Genomic DNA, 21805 nt, shown 5'->3' with positions numbered 1-21805 from the left:
GGAACTTGTGCTGCAAAATAAAATGTCCTTGTTGATGTGAGCCCCCTGTGGTGCTCCCATTGTCTTGTGTCCACATGTTGCCACTCTGCCCTCTGTGCACCTCCACCTTGTGTAACATTCTTACAAGTTGACGTCACTCTTGTTCCAGTAAACCTGGCTGGCTGGCAGTGTTATTGAGGCCTATAGGTAACAACACGTTCCCCTCTGCCGCGTTCTGCATTCCTAGACAGCGATTCAGAGATGTGAGTCCGCTGTCCCAGACGCTGCCTCCAGAATCCTTTGGGATTGTTTTCTTCCTCAAAGAAAGCTGGATGTTTCTTATCTCCACTGGAAGTGTCTGCAGCTGCAGATATTATCACTATAAAAACAATCCCAAAAAGAGTCTTCTACTTCATTTGTTTTTTACAATACAGGATGGGGTGATATTTATATATATTTGTCCAATTGCTTAACCCCAGAAAAAGATCTACTTTAAAACAAACATTTGCTTTTTTTCATTTCAGCTTTTCAAATATGCAGTTTTGGTGCTTTTTGTTCATATTTCACAGTAAACTTCATATTTTGGTGTCTGAACTAGCGATAGATAATTGGTCGACTGACTAATTGGGCATTTTGACATAGTCAGCATCGGCCAATGCCTGTGCTCACAAGGCCAACAAGCAAAAAATGTCTGCAGACACATCAGCAGATGTTCACCTAAATTTCCTCAGTCGTCATCATCTTTTTTTAAATGTCAGCACATTTCTCCCGTCCTAATAATAATAATACAGTTGAATAATGATGCTTGTACACCATACCTGCTTCTGCCTTAAATATGCCACGGTCTATCTACGTCATAACCCAATGTATTTCTCTATTTTATTGATTTAAAAAAAACATCTAAAACAAAACAGCCATGTATAATATCTTGTAATTTGCCTGGTATAATGGAGCTATTAGTGCCTTTTCTTTGTTTTTCTTTGTTTCTATTTATTGGTCATTGGCAGTCCTGCTCTCTCCTCTCTTAGCCATTGAAGAGAAATTTGTCTTGGACATCCGAGGGAACACAAGTGAACACTCTTTAACAAAAATCAAGACTTCTTTTTTTTTTTTTTTCACATGCTTATGGAAATCTGAGGTGAGTGTTAACATGTAATCTGAGCCTAATTATATAACACACTGTCCTTGGGATATGAATGGAGAAATAACTGTCACTCTCCACTCCTTGAAAAGAGGTTGTTATGGAGAACATTAGGAACACAACAGTCACACACCCTCAGATATGAGCGAAACCCTCTTCAGGTCTACAAGGACACAACCGAAGGTCCCTCCTTTACTATCTCCACTCATGCTCCAACAAAGGAATACACTCCTGCAGGAATGTGGATTTAAGGAAATGAGTAATGTTTACTTTGTAGTGTTTGTGCAGGCAGGACCTTTGCATTGTTCACCGAAGAACCACCTGAGCGTGCCGCCCCCCATTCACCAGGAGACGTAGAGGGAAGTCAGGTGTTTTCATAAGCACCCTTACATCACTTTATCTTGACATATTATAGGGACATAATGGACAATAATTATGGTTTATCAGCTGGCTTTGTCTTCAGAGCGAGGCTGGACAAGGTGGAAGTTTTTGTTTCTCCTGCCACACCTGGACAGATACTGAATGTCATGCGCACCAGCTGAAATACTGCACTTCTCACAAGTCTTTCTCTTTCTCTTCTCTGTTGTTGTGCATATATCTTTGTGTATGTGAAAAGATTAAAACTGATGTTTCAGATGATGAAAGCAGTTATAATTACACAAAGTTAAGACACCAGGTTCCTGTTCTGCAGCTTATAAAAGACAAAATCACATCACAAAGACTTTAATTAGTATCACTGGTGACACTTCAATATGACTGCTGTGATGTATGGCTTTTGTTTTACAATAATTTTGTGTTGGGTATTTGTGCAATGTTCCTGGTGTGTATGTTTTGGTGTGTGTGGATCTGGGTGTGACACTGTATGTTAATTGTAGTTTGATTGTACATATGTGTGGCCTTCTCTCAAACGTCCAAGACAAATTTCTCTTAAAGGAGATAATAAAATCTAATCTAATCTGTTACTTTCCCTCCATGCAAAACATCCAATCTGTGCCAATTAATGGGCCAAACAAATTTACCAATCAATCTCTGTTTTATACTCAGATGTGTGGCATTAAGTGCAGCTGTGGCCACAGCAGCGCAGCCACCATTACTCATGCAGTCTTTACCTCAGCAAACTTTCAGCTCTGCCGCCCCTCATCATGTCACAGTGTGATGAATCAGGCTGGAGTCATTGTTATCACGCTGACCTCGTGTTCATTCTTAATATTTGTTGCTTTAATCTCAGAAGAACACACGGTTTGTTTCCTCACATTATTTGTTGTAAGGTCATTAACATGGATGCCACTTGATGTTAAAGACTAAAGCTTTGTTCCTGCAACACAATCAGTGCTTCCCCCTCTCCTTTTTTCTCTCCATGATAGACACAAAGTTGTGGTCTTCAGTAAGACGGCTCCTTCTTAACTAATGCCAGAAAACTTTGAAATATGTGGAATCTTTGCCAAAGTCAATAAGCCTGGATCAACTATACCTGCAGTGCAGAGAGCAACGTGATGCACAGGGCTCAGCAGAAGGCTGCTGCCAGCCCAGCACTGCACCAGGGGATTAAAAATGCATAAAAAACACATTCCCCCTCAAAGTAATATTTCTGACTTGTCATTTCGGATGATTACATAAGAAGCTGTACTTGAGTAAGGGTACTGTGAGTGGGAAGGATGGACCAGCATCCAGGCGTTAATTTTTCAGACCAAAAAACAAAATCAGAGTCAGACCAGCCACAAAAATGAACAAACAGTTTTATGAGGTTTATCACTTAGGATCTTCTGCAGATAATTAGTGGGAAAAAACCTTTACAGTCCACAAAACATTGGCTGAGCGAGTGGAAAAAACAGACCGAACGCTTTGCTGTCTTCCCAGATCTTTTATACCCTGTTACCTGCTGTCTGTGGCCAATCAGGGAAGGTCTCTGGCTTTAGTACCACTTTGACCCAGGAAAAGATGCTCTATGTAAGAAGATGACACTTCACAAGTTGTGCCAGTGGTACGAGATGATGTACGTTTCCTGTCTCGTAAGTGAGCGGGGTCAGAGATGCTGAAGGTAAACATGTAAATGCCGTGTGGATGGATGAAAGTAGAAACAGTGCAAATTTAATGTTTGCGCCTTATTTTGCAGCTCCAGTTGTAAACACCTTGGTCACGATACTGACTGCAGTTTTGATCTAGTGTACATGTTTTTCATTGTGGGAGAAACCAGAGCACCTGGAGAAAATTCTGAAAAAATATCTTATCTAAAATTGCAATTATTTTGACTGATACTGAAATTACACTTTGATATGCAATATTAGAGGGAGTGATAATTTTTTACATCATTATTCTGATTTTCATTGAATAACATTAAAACAGTTATGGTGTGATTCCTGCTGGAATTTATACTTAACAAATATGTTTTTTAAGTCTCTAGGATACGCTATGTGACGTTAAAGTGCGCCATCTCCCTTCTAAACCTTCTCTGAGTTGAGCCAAGTGGCATCAGTTTCCCTTCATTTAGAGCTAAATTGTACTTAATTGTACTTTGACACAATTTTTAATCAAATTTACGTCTCAAGAAGCATAATCAAAACATTTATACCATTAGTAAAGTTGATAAATAAGTAAACAGTCCCTTTTTTGGAACCAAATGACATTACAGCAGATGGAAAATACCCACAATTACATTTTCATTTAGAAGAGCATGCCTCCTTCTTAAGGTCAGGAAGTTCCACAACAGAAAACCTGTGTGAGCAGAAAGACTAAACACATTTCTCAAATATCACAAGTTCATGGCCCATATATAGACCTAAATGTTAATCAGATAAGCAAGAGGAATGCACACCTTCCTCTCTGCACTGACTAAATGAAATTACATATTGCGACTGGAGATAGTAGGCTCCCTCATGACAGACATAAATGTGATATTCTTAACACGATCATACACATACTGTAAACATGTGAGCATTCAGAGAGCATTTACCAGAATCAGCAGGGCTCTCAGCCCTATTAGAAATAGTTGTTGATCAGGAAGTCACTGCAGTGTCAGTTGAAAGTTTATTATTGTAGTCGTTCCTGAAAGCAACCTGAGTATTGCTTCACACCTGTTCTGTTACTCTTCGTTAAATCTGGAGTCTGGAGAGGAATTAGACCTGTGAACATTTGAGCACACCCATTCATTTTGCAAAACAAATGTCCAAATAGGAGAGACAACACGTCATTTATTTGTCTGCGTTTCATCGCCTCGTCTTTCAGCGTCCTTACTCAAATTACTTTGAAACCAAGGTTGAGAGACAGTCGGAGGATTTGCAAAGTCCTGACTGCACTGACAGCGTTAAAAAAGGAGCAGGACTGGAGACATTTCAGTAACCTAATCTCTGACACAATGGTTCATCCCCGATTGTGCTCTGGCAGTCGAACCTGCTGCCTGCCACCAGTTTGCATAACCAGTGCAGCATGTTGAAGGAACGCTCATAGCCTGCAGGTGCTTTCCAGTCTGCTAGCAACTTTAGCATTCCTCACTCTGAACATTTTGTCCCAAAGTCGCAGCCAGATGTGTCCCTTTTAATTTGCCAATCCTCTTGTGGATCGATCAGCCTGGTGGAAGTATTATTATGCAATAAAAAAAGTATGTGTGTGGAATTCTTGCTATTTACTCTGTAAAACTGATATTTTTGTGTCATTTCATCCTAATTAAACTGTCAACAGTAGAGAGTGACTGACAACATGGGTAGAAAGATTAGAATACAGTGTGATCCTGACTGAACCCACGACGTTAGTCATATGGTTTGCACCTTTGGCCACAAGGCTCACAGGATCCCTTTTTATTATTTAAATTGATGCAGATAAGAAAATGCACAATGGGAAGTCTGTTAAGTATCCTCAAACAAAAACTGCACAATAAGCAACCAGCTGATCTGAGGACTTTGCCCCTGCAGAGATTTTTTTTTTTTGTACCTTAACAGGTCTTTGTCAAAGTTTTCATGTAGTTTTTCCTTCAAACAACTGGGTCCTATTAAGGTGTTGGACTATTTGGCAGCTGTATTGTTAGTGTGCCTTGAATCCACCATCTGCAAAGTCATGCCGGGTTCTCCTCTCTCTCACACTGCACAAATAGCACATATGCAAGACCCAGCACATCTCAGGATGAGGTATTTACTGTGTTCTACACCTTGTTGAGAGGAAAGTACATGTTGTTGTTGATGGGAACATGCCCCCAGCTAATGTTCCTGTCCTTTCTAAGCTCGAAATTGAACGTTTTTTATTCAGCAGTGTGATTTATGGTTTCTAGACAAACTCTTTTACCTTATAACCCCATTCAGTGGTATGTAACATATATGATATGAGGAGCGAGCTTTGGAAAAATGCACAGATAGGTTACCTAGTTTGCATGATGGATCATATTTTTAACTCTTACTAGCTGCAAACATCTCCTTTTTTCTCCTCTGTGTGGCTTTCTCTCACCTAATTCTGTCTCATAGTGTTTAAACTAATAAAATAATAACTGGGGAAAAACTGGAAAAAGTAACCGCTATAGCCACTCACAAAGTAGCACAACGCAATATGAAATGGGGAAAGTTTTGCTCAAGTAAAGAGCAGAACTGAGTAAAACTATAATACAGTCTACCTGTCATATATATACTTCTGTTTCTAAATGTTTTTTTTTTTTTGCTGAATAAAGTAAATTCATTTTCTGACTATTAGTAATTTGTTAAAGAGAAATAATTGGTGTTTATTTTGATTGGGAAGTGATCATTTAATTCTCAAATGTGATGTTTTGCTGCTTGTCTGTGATTTATTTAACTGTAAAGACGAAGGAATTGCTGAGCTGACACCTTGTGATAAGTATTTCTAAAATATCTTATTTTATACACTAAAAGATTAATTGCACAACCAAACATTACAACTGATTCAGTGATAATGAAAATAATTTTGTTGCAGCACTACTGTCTCTGTAGCACTACAAGGATTTTTGATTGACAGTGCAAAAAAGGACATACAGTACCAGTCAAATGTTTGGACGCAGCTTCTCATTCAGTGTTTTTTCTTTATTTTTTATGTTATAGATTAATACTGGAGACATCAAAACGCACGCCGTCTTATGCACTGCAATCAAAGATTTGATAAAATCTTTGACTGCAAGAGCAGAGGACAGTGTGCAAGAGTCTTTTTGCTTTTTATTGTCGACCAAGTGTCTTTGCACCTGTTGACCTACAAGTGTGCAAAGATTTTTTGCTCTTTGATATTTCAGATATATTTTTTGCTTTAATGGCATCTTTGCACACTGACTCTTACTGTACATAGTAACAATAGATGAATACAGATCTGATAAAGCAACCTCACCCACACCTCGACATGTAAGAACGAACAGGAATGGCCAGACAAGCCCAAACATTTTATTAATAGACATACATATGAGTATGATGTAGCTTAGTGTACTTCAGTACAGTTCTTCAGCTTCCCTATTTGCTAGAAAGGTTTAAACTGTTTGCTACGTGGCAAAGAAGCACAAAACTGATCTCTAGATAAAACCTTGGATCTTCTTCATTTGTAAATAATAAATGGCATCTTTAGGATAAAGATCATTGCTAATCTAATTTTGGACCAGTGAAGGCAGCACTCCTGTCTTGTTTCACATAAGACAGAGGGAAGACACAGACCTCACCCATGTGTCTTTGAAAGTATCGAAAGGTCTTTGAAATAAGACCCCGGGCATTTGAGTTAACACCTTGAAGGTGATGGCTTTACAGTAGAAAAAAAAAAATCCCCCATCGCCTCATTCTTATCTGTTCCTCCTCTTTGTTCTGTGCAAACGTGACCGAGGCTGTTTTGTGTCCTCTCAGGTGTTCTGTGTGCTGCGACCACCTGACTAACTGGTACTATGAGAAGGACGGCAAGCTGTACTGTCGCAAACACTACTGGGAGAAGTTTGGAGAGCTCTGTCATGGCTGCTCTCTGCTCATGACTGGACCTGCCATGGTGAGTCTGCTGCACTGACTGTTAAATGCACTTAGCCTTTTGTCAAGAGATTTATAGGCAGTGTCGGTCCAAAATGTTGGACTAATGGATTCACATAAGATTTTATAGAAATACTTCCATCTGAACCAAAATATGATCAACTTCAGTTGTAATTTAAGATTAATTATAGCAATGCTATTAGCACATCTTTTTTTGTCTGTAGTTCCTTTCTTAATTACAAGATGCTTTTCAAAATAAAATACCATATAATATAGGTGCAAGGATCCTGAATCAAAGAAAAATAAAACCCCAAATTGTAGATGATGCATACACCAAAATGTAATAAACAATGAACATAAAAATAATACAAATTACTGTCTGCACAAAAGTTTTTTTAAACTGAGACACTGACATCAGCTGATCTGATGTTGAGCTAAAACAGTAAAAGCTTTGATCACACTTTCTTTTAAGCCTGCCCCGTGGTGCTTTTAACAACATTAGTTTCACAGATCTGAGGGGCGTTGGAGCAGAGGAAGGGGTTAAGAGTTCTGAAATTTAACGTGGGTTCAGACCATGTGCGGATTTAAAAATAAATCATAAATTGAACTCTGTAACAAACTGAGAGCCAGTGCAGTTCGGTCTGGACAGGAGTGATTTGTTTCCTGTGTCAGGTGTTTGTGAGGAGTTTAGTTGCTGCACTCTGGGCAAACCGGCCAACCGTGATGGGCGACTGCTCCATCATTCAGGCAAGTGAATAATAAATAATAGTGGTCAGGGTGGGAGAAAATGAGCAATGTGGCTAAGTTGTTGAGCAGTGTTTCTGGGAGGGCATTGGTTTGACTTGGCAGTTGGCAAAATGTCTGATTTGGGAAATTGAGTTATTTTACAAATACCACCCAACCTGTTGAAAATAGTTGGGGGTTTTGGCATGTGAAAAACAGGAAGCGAGGATGAAACAAACGGTGCCATCATATTGCATTATAGGAAGTGAAGCAGAACAATATATGTTGATCGTTGTTTCTCAGAACCCAACGTGACGTCCTCAATTGTCTTGTTTTGTCCCCAACCCAAAGAAATCCAGTTAACTGTCAGAGAGGAGTAACGAGACCTGAAAATATTCGCACGTAAGAAGCTAAAATTAGCAAACTTGAACTTTTCTTCACCTTAAAAATGACTCAAACCAGTTACATGTACCCACTGTATGTATCCAAAAAGTTTACATTGAGCGCCAACTTTATCCTTTCATATTTTTTTCAGTCTGCTGGTTTGTGATTGCGTGAGGCTTCAGTGTAATAAAGCCCAACCCTGGGTCATGAGTATTACTGTTACTATATGCGATTGCGAGGCTTTCAAAGCCAGCTCTACCATGATCGTATAACAACAATTGCCAACAATTTCCTCCTCTACTTAAATAATACCAGGATGCCCACAGAGCGTGTCAGTGCTCTCTGTGTTCCAGTCTCCCCCCACTGCTCCACATTAATACTAACACGCATTAAAAGGCAGGGAGGTGAGGGGGGGGTCTTTTTGTGGCCAATATTACATTTACAGATGAGTGATACTTTACATTGGCTGCTGCTGAACATAGCACATGGGGCTCTAGACCTCACTTGTGAAATCCCCCTCGAGGCCCCATTATGTTCCCTCTCTGTACAGAAGTTCTCCACAGTTCACTTCCCCGAGTACACAGAGGATGTAGTGGGAAGAGGCCAGAACATGAGGTGGTTTGGGAGCCCATCATGTTCAGTCCTCTGTGGTGAGGTGGCTCTGCTCAGATATTACCCACAGTCTAGGATCTGTTTTATAAAGCAATACTAAAGACGAAACAACACATTCTTGATTAATGAACAATTAAATGTGACCCTGCTCAACTGAATACTGTCGGGAGTGAAGCTACTACAGCCTCGCTTCTCTGCTATGACCAGTCGCTAATGTTACTAAACTTTATTAAGGAACGTAGCTCACAGACTTTTCTGCTTGTGCTAATGTTACGCTATGTGTTAGCATTCACCATCAGGCTGTACCTGTCACATGTGGCTACCGTTCTGACATGGACGGATTATTAGACAACAGGACGCAGACATGTAAAAGCCCCCCGACCCCTCCTTTATATGAGCACACTCAAGTTTAAAGCAACACCGTGTCTCTTTGTAGTCTTTTTGTGTTTCTTTGTGGTACTTTTGTGTTTCTTTGTGATAGTTTCATGCCCATTTGTAGTTGTTTTGTGTCTCTGTAGTCATTTTGTGTCCATTTGAAGTTCATGTTTCTCTGTTGTAATTCTGTGTCTCTTTGTGGGACCTTTGTGTCTCTCTCTGGTAGTTTTTATCTCCTCACAGTCAATTTTTGTGTCTTTGTGGTAGTATAATGTCTCCTTGTGGTAGTATAATGTCTCCTTGTGGTAGTTTTGTGTCTCTTTGTAGCAGTTTGGTGTCTCCTTGTGGTAGCTGTGTGTCGCTTTATGATAGTTCTGTGTCCCTTTGTGGTTGTTTTGTGTCTCTTTGTCATAGTTTGTATATCGTCATAGGCATTTTATGTCTCATTGTGTCAGTTTTGTGTCTCTGTATTTGTTTTGTGTCCCGTTGTAGTTGTTTTACATCTCTTTGTGGTTGTTTGTGTCTTCTCCTAGTCTCTCCTTGTGGTACTTTTGTGTCATTTTGTGATAATATGATTGACTTTCATAAAGAAACAGGTGCTCTGGCCCCGGGCCCCCCTGACACCCTGGGGCCCCGGGCCTGTGCCCAGTAATCCATCTATGAGGTCAGCAAAAGTTATGTAGCCTTCCGACCTGTTTTTACTTTTTTGCTTTTTTCATTCATCTATGCTTTTGTCTTGGTCAAGTTCAAATTCCAAAGTGTAATTCTCCATACCTTGATTCAAATCCTATGACTAATGTTTAAAAGAAATTTTAAAAACTTAACCATCAGCGTAACCACTTTACATGAGCTCAGACTGACACATATCATCAGTTTCTAAAGAAACTCAAAATAGGATTCAATCAGAAACGTGTCTTTTAATGTAGCATTTATGCACAAAGTCAAAGCAGATTTAAAATAAGCAAGAAATAACGGTAAAAGTCACATCTGGCACCAGAGAAACTGGTGTATCTTGAACTTAATCCAGACATCAGCCAGCTTTGATTCAGTATGTACAAGTTGAAACATGAAATTCAGGTGGCAGCAGCTCTTGCTGGTCACAACCGGGGTCACTTGTCTAACATGGAGCCAGACTGAAGTTTTTCTTTTTGCCACCAAGCAACACACACAATGGACTCTTCTATTTAGTATTGGCATCCTGCTTCATCAGCCAGTGAAGCCAAGTGCTTTTGGCAGAGCTGATTTGGCACCGCGTCCTCTCGGCCAAAAAGGGAATCATTGTGGGCCATCAGCAGAGGAGGGTCATGCAGAGCTGCTGCTGCTTGTTAGGCGTTCAAGTCCAGAACACTATTGTTTTTGTCCCAGTTTTAATTATTTGTTGGTTTATTTATTGATTTAAGATGGTTGTTGTATTTTAAGCCACTGTTTTTGAGGGATTTCATATAATTTATCTGATTTTACTCTCCACTTTCAGAGTTTCTACCTCTTCTTAATTAATCTCCACTTTGATTGTGTCTTGCCAACCTTGTTCCAGCTCCGTCTTGCTGTTGAAGCCCGAGGCAGGTTGTAACTGCGGTCGGTGGCGGTGGTTTGTGGTGGTTCTGTTCTTGGCTCGAAGGCAGGGAGTTACAGGCTCCTGAGCTGTCACAATGATTTGGCTGACATCACTCTAATCTGTCTGTAGCAGCAGGGAACCCTTTCCCAGCAACTGACTCACTGACTCAGACCTGTGACAAATGTGAGAAAAAAAATATCGGTGTCAAGTTTTAATGTGCTTAAATCGCAGATAACTAAACGGTGATTGTGTGGCTGTTTCCCTAATCCCTACTACATGCTAATTCTCAGCAGGATTTGTGTATGTTGTGTGTTCATAGCTGAGAAAATAAGCTTAATATTTGCTTTATTGAATCAAAGAAAATGATACATGCAAGGAAAGGAGAAATTTCCAAAGTAATTGATTGCATTAAAAAGTTTACACACAGAAATAAGAGAAAAGAACATTGTGTATCTAAGAGGATCATAACTCTATGAGCAGTTGTTTCCTACCTTTATCTTCCCTTTTAGTCTTCCTCATTTCCTATTTCCCCCTACCCTAGTCTATCATTTACCATAAATAAAATGAAACAGCTTGTAAATATAGGTTACAACTCAGGAATTTCTATGTGTAAAGTGTGTGATAATATAATCATATTATTTTGGAAAAAGTGACAAAATAAAGTAGACTCAGATCAGTCAGTATGACAACTAAAAAGTAGTGAAAGTATGCTGTTTATGCTCCCACAGTGGAATGCACAGAGGAATCAGAGGAGCTGCTCACAGCTTGAAACCATTAAGACAAATTAAGAATGATGGTGAACAGAAAACAAAATTAACTAAAACATTTTGGACAAAAAAAATCCCTTCAGATGGTTAGGTATGTTAATTTCTTGTCTGTTAACTGCAAAACCTCATTGCCAGAAAGATTTGGGGAACTGAACCGAATGTGATTTTCTTTTTTCCCCCCATTCGATTGAGGTTTAGAACTGAGCTTTGAATGTCTGTCATCATGTTTTGTGCCAGAATCACCATAAAAATAATAATAATAAATGAAAAATCCTTGAACAAAGTCCTCAGTTTGAATAAAATGATTCATAGGACTAAAGGAGTTAATCTTTCTTTGTTGAATGAACTTTTTAAATGAATGTAATTGGTTAGATTTATCAGCACAAATGAAATTAATGGTGCTGTTAGTTTGCTGCTAGACCACCCTGTCAGTACAGGTCAGGTGTGTGAGCAAATAGTTTTTTAACTGCAGTGAAAATGTTGTTTTTGAAAGGCTAAACAGATAAAAACACGTCATGAATTTTAAATGATTGCATCCATCTTTTTTTAGTACATTTTTAACTTTTGGACTTCATAATGCTTTAGATTTGTGAACAATCCTTCACAATTCTACAAACAGTATAATACTAGAAATATTAGTGTAGCCTAATCTTTATCTGTAACTGTGCAGAAACACCAGGTTTAAACAGAATGTAATGTAATGTAATGGCAATTTTTAATAATAATGTTCTTTTTAAAGTGAAGTAATTGAGTACATATTTGTCTGGAGGTTTTAAAAAGTTCAGTGTTATACAACAAGACAAATCAATAACCTTTATCTGCCAATGTATCGTTCACAGTCTTTTAAAGAGGACTGTCCTTGAAATGGAGTCCAGTCATGTAATACAGACTTGTATTTAATAACTGATTCTCTGTCTTTGTCTAGATACGAATTTAGCCTCAAAAACATTTTGATGTCAGAAAGATTTTGTTGAAAATTTTAGATTTTGCCCTCAATCTTTTTGTCATTATTTAAAGCAGCCTAATTTACAAAAATATGTGTACATGTTTGCTTTGTTAGTTTTTATTTACTTACATATATATAGTTTCTCTTTTTGGTAGATAAACCTGCAGTGGGTTTCAACCTCAGATGCACGTGTGTTTTACTTTTACTGAGTTTTTGTGTGTCTGACTTTTCTTTTAAAAATGTGCAAATAACCCGATGAATTGACATGAAAGAAAAAAAGTTGCAGAGAATTTGAACGTTGATGAACTGTCAATGTTATGACTGAAGCTATATTGCATTGTATTCTATTTTTGTGTTGTATGGAAATGGGACACATCGTATGTTTCAAAGTAATTCCTAACTCAATGGTTTTGCAGTCTCTAATGAAGGAAACCTTCCTGCAATTATCCATTTTTTCCTGCTTCATTTCATCTCCACATCCCTCAGGTGCACGTGTGCATTTTTCTCCGAGCCACATTTAAAATGAAGACTTAGCTCTTAGGTTTCATAATTGACCCTGAAATGCGCGCTCAGGTATGTGCAAAATTAGACTACCTGCTCGCTGAAGGCCCACGGGCAACACATTATCTCATCTTGCATGAGAGAGAGAAGCAAATGGGATGAAAGGGGAATGGAACATTCAGATTTCAGAAAGGGAAGAGGCTCAGTCGGTGTTAATGAGAGAAAGCACATGACGGACCGCGGGCTGCTTTCAGAGGTTGCAGTGAGAACGTCAGACGAATGGCTCAGACCTGCAGAGGGAGGTGACATCATAGCAGATTCCAGACAGTGTGAGAGTAAAGCAGGTGTTACGACTGTGTCACCGCTCACAGCGGGCGAGGAAGGCAGAGAGCAAACACGCAACACAACGCGCTCACACTCATCCCTGACGAGCAACACGCAACAGCACCGGAGCTCTGCTTCTGCCTCTCTCTGCTTCAAGTTGTGTGAACGCTTTGAAGGTCAGCCCGTTCTGTTTGTGGTTCCAGGTGGCAGGAGAACACAAGTATCACCCAGAGTGCTTTGTTTGTCTGAGCTGCAAGGTGGTGATTGAGGACAGGGATACCTACGCCTTAGTGGAGCGATCGAAACTCTACTGGTAAGACACTTGCACAGTTCTTTTTAAAGCTTTTTGTAATGTTGATGCTGTTGGGGAAACATGCAGCTTTAATGCCACTGATATAATGATTATGTTATGGCATATTGATGCTTAAGTCCACCCTTTCAAAGAACATTGAACTTAGATGATGAAAGGACAGAAGCAGCGTGACCGGAAAAGACAGAAAAACATTTACTGGACTTTTAGGAACTGGAAAAAAAAAAAAAAAAGTGTAGGGGCTGCACCCAACCTGATGTTTATTGTGGCATCTTTTTGGCTAACATGTTGGTCACATTTTTCTGTAAATAAACACACATGTAAACACATCAGGAATATCATAACATGTATGGACATGGATAATTTTAGCTGACCCTGATAACCCAATTATCGCAACAGGCCTATATGGCCTTTTAATTATCGATCAATCTGGTGATCATTTTTGTGATTAACCAGTTGTTTGCTCTATAAAAAGTCAGAAAGTGGTTAAAAGTGTTGACCACTGAATCCAGAAGCCTAATGTGAAGTCCTGAAATGTCTCAGGCCTCAAAACGATGAATCGATGATCAAAATAGTTGGCAATTAATTTAATAGTTGACAACTAATCCATTACTTGACTAATCTTTGCAGCTCCACAGGGCTTCAACTTAATGTACAGCCATGAGCGTTGGTTCTTGGTTAGACATTATTCCATGACTCCTTCAGTTTTGTGCCCTTTGAACAGTAACAACAAACGTGTCCACGCACGCGCTGATTCACCTCCTTTTCTGTTGTGCTCAGTGGAAAGTGCTACAAGCAGGTGGTCCTTACGCCCATGTTGGAGAAGCGCTCACACGACTCAGTCCTCGACTCCCTGCCCCACACAGTGACCCTCATCTCGATGCCCTCTGCGGCCAATGGCAAGAGAGGCCTCTCCGTCTCAGTGCTGAGGGACGTCAATGGCTTGGCTAGTGTCCAAGTCAAAGAGTAAGTAAAGAAGTATGACCTGATGGAGGGGTGGCATGAGTAATGCTTTACGTAACACTGATTATAGGTTTGATAAATAGCAGAGCGCTGCCACTGCAAGAAAAAGGTAGTTATTGACAGTTAAATATGATGTAAGAGTGTAGGTTACTTTCCTCCTGTATGTGCCAGGACTCACATGTAAGTGTTCTGTGTTACTGCAGAGTCAGAGGGATGCTTATTAGTCCAGAGGTGAGAAATGCCATCCACGTTGGGGACAGGATCCTGGAGATCAACGGCCTTCCTGTTGGGACACTGATGGAGGAGGAGGTTGGTCTACGCCTCGCACACGTCTCTGACTCTGGAGTGATTTATGATCCAAAATCACTCAAATGGAGCTAATTAGTGTCTCTATTAAGTCCATTCCTTGAGTGCAATTTGCAAAGCAATGTTCTCATTATACAACATGTGATTTTTGGCATTCCTCACATTCCTCCATCATTTATACATTCTTAAAGTGGGAGAGGACGGTATGTGGAATGACTGCACTTAAAAGCTCATTCTCACACTCTGTCTTCATACCAACTCTGTCATCATTCACCGATTCAATTCATTAATTTTTTTCATTGCTTTGTTTTAGAGTTCCCACCTACTGCATCCTGTTTCCACTATGACACATAACTCAAAGGTTTCATTGCATTTGCTGCTATAAAGTCCTGCCTTTTTAGTTTGTTTTGACCATTATGAGTCCCACTGTTTGTGGAAATCAAGTCTAACTATTCTACTCTCTGTCTGTAGTAGAAATCCAATCAATTGCCAGTTTATGAGGTACACCTGGCAAAAATTAATGCACCCTTTTGCAACAGTCTTGCAGGATTTAGGGTGCATTCCATTACCCATACTACCATATTATTTAGTATGCCAGAAAAAGATACAGTATGTCAAATGCAGTGTGCCAAAAATACCAGGATGTCCTGCATCAGAGGACATAGTAAAAAGAGGTTCTCCCCCAGGAAATGTTGAATATCAAACACTGTATTTGCTGCATTCCTGTGATTTTTTATGCACCAATTTGTACCTTTTCTGCATCAATCTATCATGTCTTATTTTATGGAAAGGAAAACACAAAATTCAGGTGCTATTTGACAATTTAAAATGTAATGCAATATTATGCCTTAAGGCTCTTAGGCAAGTGGTTCATCTTTTTTTTGGTTGGGAGGGGGCAAATAAATGTGTGAATGTGATCTATTCTCAGGAACTAATAATTTTAACATTCTTCAACTCTGATTGGCTTGTTTAGGTGGATGATCTCATTCACCGCACCAGTCACACTCTGCAGCTGCTTATAGAGTACGACCCAGTCAGGCAGCGTTTGGACCGGCTCAGGCTGGGATCGCCGAGGACCAGTCTGGGTGTCCCAGCCACGTCCCGCATGCGTCTGTCCTCACCGTCTGATGCGGTCCTGGAGAGAACCGACGTGGTTGACGACGGCACGCTGAAGAGAAGGTCTTTGAGGTGTGTTAGAGCAGACAAAGACCAAGGAAACTTATAAAGAAGCCACTTAATAGCAGAGTCACTGATTATTTTTTCTTCCAAATATGCAGATAATATCTAAAGGTTATTATAGGCATACTTAGCTAATGTTATAGGAATGTCACATATTCAAATCACAGCTTTACAAACCTCCTGTCACTATTAATTGTGCTTTGATGAACTAACCCTTAGCTATAAAACAATACTATATATGACATATAACATAGCTATTATTAGTCCTGTACGGTAAAGCAGATTCTGGATCGAAATTTAAGGAAGAGAGAAAGAATAATATATATTCTGTTTACAATATTTATTTATCCTGAATTTAGTATTTTCAAAGGACCCTTGACTTTCCCATGGTGAGCATTTTCATTTGACTTGCCATGAACTTTTTAAAGTATGCTTATGATCACCTTTTGATACTACTTGGAGACCATCAGCAAATAAACGAATGTGCACATTTGGGAAAATCTGTCAGTATGCTATTTTCTGAAGTTTGTTCTTTAATTTTTCAGAGGTATGTCTTCATCAAACATCATACGACGTAGATATGTTGTGTTTTAGTGATAGAGGTACCAGTCAGAGCATAGAAAACTGGTTCATGATGAAATGCTTGACAAAAACCTTAAAGCTTACATAATGAGATGAGAGTGCGTGATTTTGAATCAACCACACTCTGTCTGTTCCAGGCGCAGTAACAGCATATGTAAGTCACCGGGGCCAAATTCACCTAAAGAGACGCTTTTTATCACACGAGACATCGGACGCTCTGAGTCCTTGAGATCCTCCAGCAGCTGCTCTCATCGAATCTTCCGCCCATGTGACCTCATCCATGGAGAGATCTTAGGAAAAGGCTTCTTTGGACAGGCCATCAAGGTCGGTCTTACATTTTACTGCTAACATTCACGACTTCTTCAGTTCTTCACACAGCAGGCTTCAAGTTATGCATGTGCTGCTTTTGTCCCACCAACAGGTGACTCATAAAGCCACAGGAGAGGTGATGGTGATGAAGGAGCTGATCCGCTGTGATGAGGAGACCCAGAAAACGTTCCTGAAGGAGGTTGGTAATCTGCAGCAGCAGGCCTGCGCTTCCTCAAAGACAAAACAGGGTCCTCTGGCTCTGCACGGAAGTGTGATTTATTTTACTAACAACTGAAGTATGCTACATGTTCTCTTTTTATTTTGAGGTTTTTGTCAGAGCCTGGTGGGAAAGCATTAGTCATGGATGGAATTTTACTGATGTGGAAACTGATTAGACATAATCAGTTTGAAATCTCAATGGTAGAATTCTCTATATCTCCAACTTTCTTTTCTTAATCTTCAGGTCAAAGTGATGCGAAGCCTCGATCATCCCCACGTTCTGCGGTTCATCGGTGTGCTGTACAAGGACAAGAGGCTCAATCTGATAACTGAGTTTATCGAAGGAGGCACCCTGAAAGATTTCATCAGAGACACGGTGAGTTAAACTAGTTGATTCAGTTAACCCTCTCCGTCTCCTCCTCCACACCAGAGCACAAAACAACCCTTCAGCTGCTACAGAGAAAGCAGTTTGCAGTGTGGGAGGGGGTTGACCTGAAGTAAACTCGCTGCCCTGATAAGTGGGCTCTCGGCTCTGCAGTGGGCCGGCTGGCATGTCAACCGGCCAAGACACGGAATGAGAAAAGTTGAAGAAAGTGTTCCCAGGTGAAATTTAAAGAGCTTAACTCCCCTCCTCCCACAGCACAGGACTATTTTTGACGAGCAACACACAGCCCAGGGAGGAGAGAGAGTTTTTTTCTCTAATTATGTTTAAAGTATGTGGAGGAGGGCCAGTTTTTTTTGCTTTATTTGTTTAACTTTGTTTACATTTACTGTTGAATGCAGTTTTTCTGTCTCTACCTTGGTGCAAAATCATTTTGTATTCACGCCTGTTATGCATTATGGCCTCTGTAGTAGCTTCTATTCATTTCTCTTTTTTTGTGTTTTGTGTTTTTTTTTTTTTTTTTTCACTTGGGACTAACAGGACCCGTTTCCATGGGAGCAAAGGGTGAGCTTTGCAAAGAGCATCGCTTCTGGCATGGTGAGTTGGCCTCTTGCTAAGACGTTACTATTAGTGGAATCTCTGGCAGCTATTTGCCTAAATATGAGTAAATGTGCCATAAAGCACAATTGCACACAGGACCCCTTGTGGGCATTTGGATCACCGCAAGTGGTCCTGAGAATAATCTAAGGAACCCTCAATCTAAGGAGTAAGTGATGCAAGAAAATATATAGTTTTGTTTTTTTCAGTTTATTGCATGCAGTGTGTGTTATTTTCACCCATTCTAAAAATCAAAATAAATTGGGTCTGACTGGAAAACTGAGCAATGAGCACAGCTATATTCATGTGTGATGTTAGTCTCCATGGCAGCCATTACATTGTAGTGAAACCATTTTTTTGAACCTTGGCCTCACTGTATAAAATGAACCCGATGATAATCACAGCCTCATGAAACTTTACAATCAGAAACTACAGACCAGGGGTTTTCAGATGACGTATTGCTTTATTAGGGATTTTGACAATAGGGGGATTTCTGAGCAAATACCAGCTCACAACATGGATTTTTCTCTGGTCTTAATGTTGTATATTGGAGAGATTTTTCTTAACCATTTTTAGCAACTCACGTGGTCAAAAATGTGGCAGCAAATCAAAACTGTATCAACAACAGCAACTTATGATACATAATCAAGCATGAGAATGGCCATCACATATATGCCTGCAGAAAATAAGATTTATGACAGATTTATGTCTAGAAAATATGCTGAGCTGTATCTCAAATTAATCCCAGTTTTAATATGACGTTGACCATTTCTATGTTGTATATAAGGTTGATCTGCTATTTTCTTCCTAAAGATCCTCTGCCGCCTTTCTAAAAATCACAAAAATAAGTGAGAGGGGTGGAGTGGAAAAGTTAAAAGTCTAGACTGTGTTAGAGATTTGATGAGGCCTGAATTCAGCTGCAAAGTCGAGCTCATAGAAGGAAAGGATTAGAGATAGAGAGAGATGTGGATGATGTGTGGATAGTGCTGAAAAGTTTCAGTGAATTCTTTGACTCCTCTTTGACTATCCTGTTTTTTTTTTCAGGCCTATCTTCACTCAATGAGCATCATACACAGAGACCTCAATTCTCACAACTGCCTGGTTAAACTGGTAGGTGACTTGTCAACCAATCAGCCATTACGCACATTATAAAATGTGAACAATGAGAAGGAGGGGTGGGAACAATTAGTTCATGAACCGAGTAAAATTTGGCATGCATTCAGTTGTGAGTAGCAGTAGTTCCCAGGCCTGTGACTTGCCAAGACACTTGTCACAGTGCAGAGTCTATATAAACAAAAATATTGCAAAGCAATTTTTAATGAGATCTCAGGACAATATTGCAGTATTTCATCCGATTCTAGTAGAGCATCCAATATTTATTTATTTATTTATTTATTTATTATCCCTTGATATTAAAGGACATTTATTCTTCTCCCATTCTTGTCTTCCAAACTATCAGCATGTTTAGCTAGTACATGAAAAGTGTGCATTTCTAAAGTGATGTAACTCGTAAAATCATAGTGAACCATCATCTTTCAACAGGACAACACTGTGGTCGTCGCTGACTTTGGACTGTCCCGACTTGTAGTAGAGGACAAAGTTAAGCCTCCACCTGAAAAGCCTTCCAACAAGAAGAGGCTGTTCAGGCGTGTCGACCGAAAGAAGCGGTACACTGTGGTGGGAAACCCTTACTGGATGGCTCCAGAGATGCTAAATGGTGAGCATCTGACAAAAAAAGTGAATTAGCCACTAGATTTACAGAGGATATTCATTCTGTGGGTCAATCACTGTATTTACTTGATCCTGTACTATGTTATTTCAGGAAAACGCTATGATGAGAAGGTGGACATTTTCTCCTTCGGAATTGTACTCTGTGAGGTAAGAACATGCTAATTTTATCCTGATTATCTGCACTGATTACATAGCTCGCATAGACGGATTGCAGTGCTTTTTGCGAGGCATTCATGAAATCCTGAACGCAGGAGCTTCCAGGGAAACGGCAATAATGGCTTCTCGTGACAGCTGTATTATCAGAGCATGACAACACAACCATGACAAACTGTTGGATTACCAAGAAAATCTCAAACCTGAAGATCTAAAATGCACTTGAATGCTTAAGAAATATTAGGAAAGCATGCAGAATGGACAACATTGGGCTGAATCATGTTATGGTCTGTGCTTTAAGGTGGAGCGTGTAAGAATTTTAGTTTTAAACATTCAAAAATTAACTAAAATTATAAACAGAATGTGAATAAATGTAAAATGTGTCTATATATTGTCTTGCAGAGATATCTATTGAAGTTAGCATGCTAACCAGCTGACCCTGGCACCAGTCTTGTAATACGATTTTGTACCTCAAATTGTGATACTGATCGTATGACTGGGCTGCTGAACCAGGTTCTGTTGCCTTCATGCCCAGCCCATCCAAGGCTCCTGTGCTAGCGGTGCAAAAACTTAAGGCCCTGTTTAAACTATCTATAGCACATAGTCTAAATTGCAAGACACGAATACATTTTGGGCTGATTCAACTCTAATTAAATGCTGCATAATCTAGGTGCAAAGTTAGGCACAAGAAGCAAAGGTCTCTTAATCAATCATAGGTGTGTTTTGGGGTTTACATGATTTAAACCAATTGATGTCATCTCCCATTCCCTTTAAAAACCAGATGCGCCTGCACCTGGCACATTGCTATTTAAATGGCGCATTTGCCAAGTTGGAGAAGCAAACGATTTTGTGTGCAAATTCGTGAGATGCTGGATGACCCAGTTGCACATAAATGCAGCACAGCAGTGACTTTACAGCAACAGGGAGCCCATATGGTCAACAGGCATTTTGTCTCCAAATCATCTGACAGGAGATTACAGATGTCTGTTACAGCCTAGTGGGGTGAGCGAGATTTGCAGCATCATTTGTCTTTTCCATCGTCTCTGTGTGAAGTGTAAGCACGTTGTGAACCTGCCTATGTAGGGACATCTTACTCTCTGAATAATGCACCTTTTAAACAGCAGGAAAATACAGCGCCATTGACTTTAACCAGATTTTTGTTGGTCAGTGGTGCAGAGGCTTTCAGCTGCTTCAAGATAACATGGCATCAACAATGCGCCTGATCACACCTCTTTTTAAGTCCATTTGTTACTTACACAACATAAGCACTGCGTGTGAAAATGACAACTGCATTGGTCGGAAACTAGCAATAACAGTTGCTCTGTGCGCCAGTTTGTGTACGATAGGGCCGTAACGCTAACCAGGTGTTCCATGCAGCAGGTAGAGATTCCTCTGGTGATACGCTGCCCATTGTTTGTTAACAGGTGGCCAATTCTTACATATTACATCTTAAATGTATTCATCCTTATCTTTCTAAAGTGTGTGTCTGTTTATTAACAGATTAATGCTGACCACCTCCTCTGTTTTGTCATGCAGATCATTGGAAAAGTCTATGCAGACCCCGAGTGCCTCCCCAGGACTCTGGACTTTGGCTTGAATGTTGGAAAGTTTGTGGAGAAGTTCCTCCCTGAAGACTGTCCACCAGCTTTCTTTCCGCTGACCGTGGCCTGCTGTGACCTCACACCAGACAACCGGTGAGCACCTGCTGCTATTGTAATATATAAAGCTGATACTTTCTTTGTTATGAAAGGTGTTATTTTGCAGAGGTGCTAACTAGAGAGTACTGCTTCTTAATAACTTGACCAAAGCAAGACATACAATAGTATTTGTAGCCTGTTATTTG

The 21805-nt window shown here is 39.9% G+C and overlaps 1 protein-coding gene across 1 annotated transcript in view; it reads left to right on the top strand.

Annotated features, from left to right (window-relative positions):
* The window catches only part of limk2 (LIM domain kinase 2), a 28170-nt gene that overhangs the window by 3987 nt on the left and 2378 nt on the right, over positions 1-21805 (top strand). The window contains exons 3-15 of the mRNA XM_084727926.1: positions 6931-7066; positions 13435-13544; positions 14322-14507; positions 14708-14813; positions 15784-15998; positions 16709-16895; positions 16993-17079; positions 17344-17475; positions 18022-18078; positions 19123-19188; positions 19621-19795; positions 19901-19956; positions 21499-21656. Of these exons, the coding sequence (XP_084584052.1) occupies positions 6931-7066; positions 13435-13544; positions 14322-14507; positions 14708-14813; positions 15784-15998; positions 16709-16895; positions 16993-17079; positions 17344-17475; positions 18022-18078; positions 19123-19188; positions 19621-19795; positions 19901-19956; positions 21499-21656 (1671 nt within the window). The remainder of the gene's footprint in view (positions 1-6930; positions 7067-13434; positions 13545-14321; positions 14508-14707; positions 14814-15783; positions 15999-16708; positions 16896-16992; positions 17080-17343; positions 17476-18021; positions 18079-19122; positions 19189-19620; positions 19796-19900; positions 19957-21498; positions 21657-21805) is intronic.

This window comes from Lutjanus erythropterus, chromosome 10, assembly GCF_056507025.1.
Source record: "Lutjanus erythropterus isolate fLutEry1 chromosome 10, fLutEry1.hap2, whole genome shotgun sequence".
NCBI classification, from domain to species: Eukaryota; Metazoa; Chordata; class Actinopteri; order Lutjaniformes; family Lutjanidae; genus Lutjanus; species Lutjanus erythropterus.
Note: the sequence above shows the minus strand (reverse complement) of the source record. Positions and strands in the feature narration are given on the sequence as shown.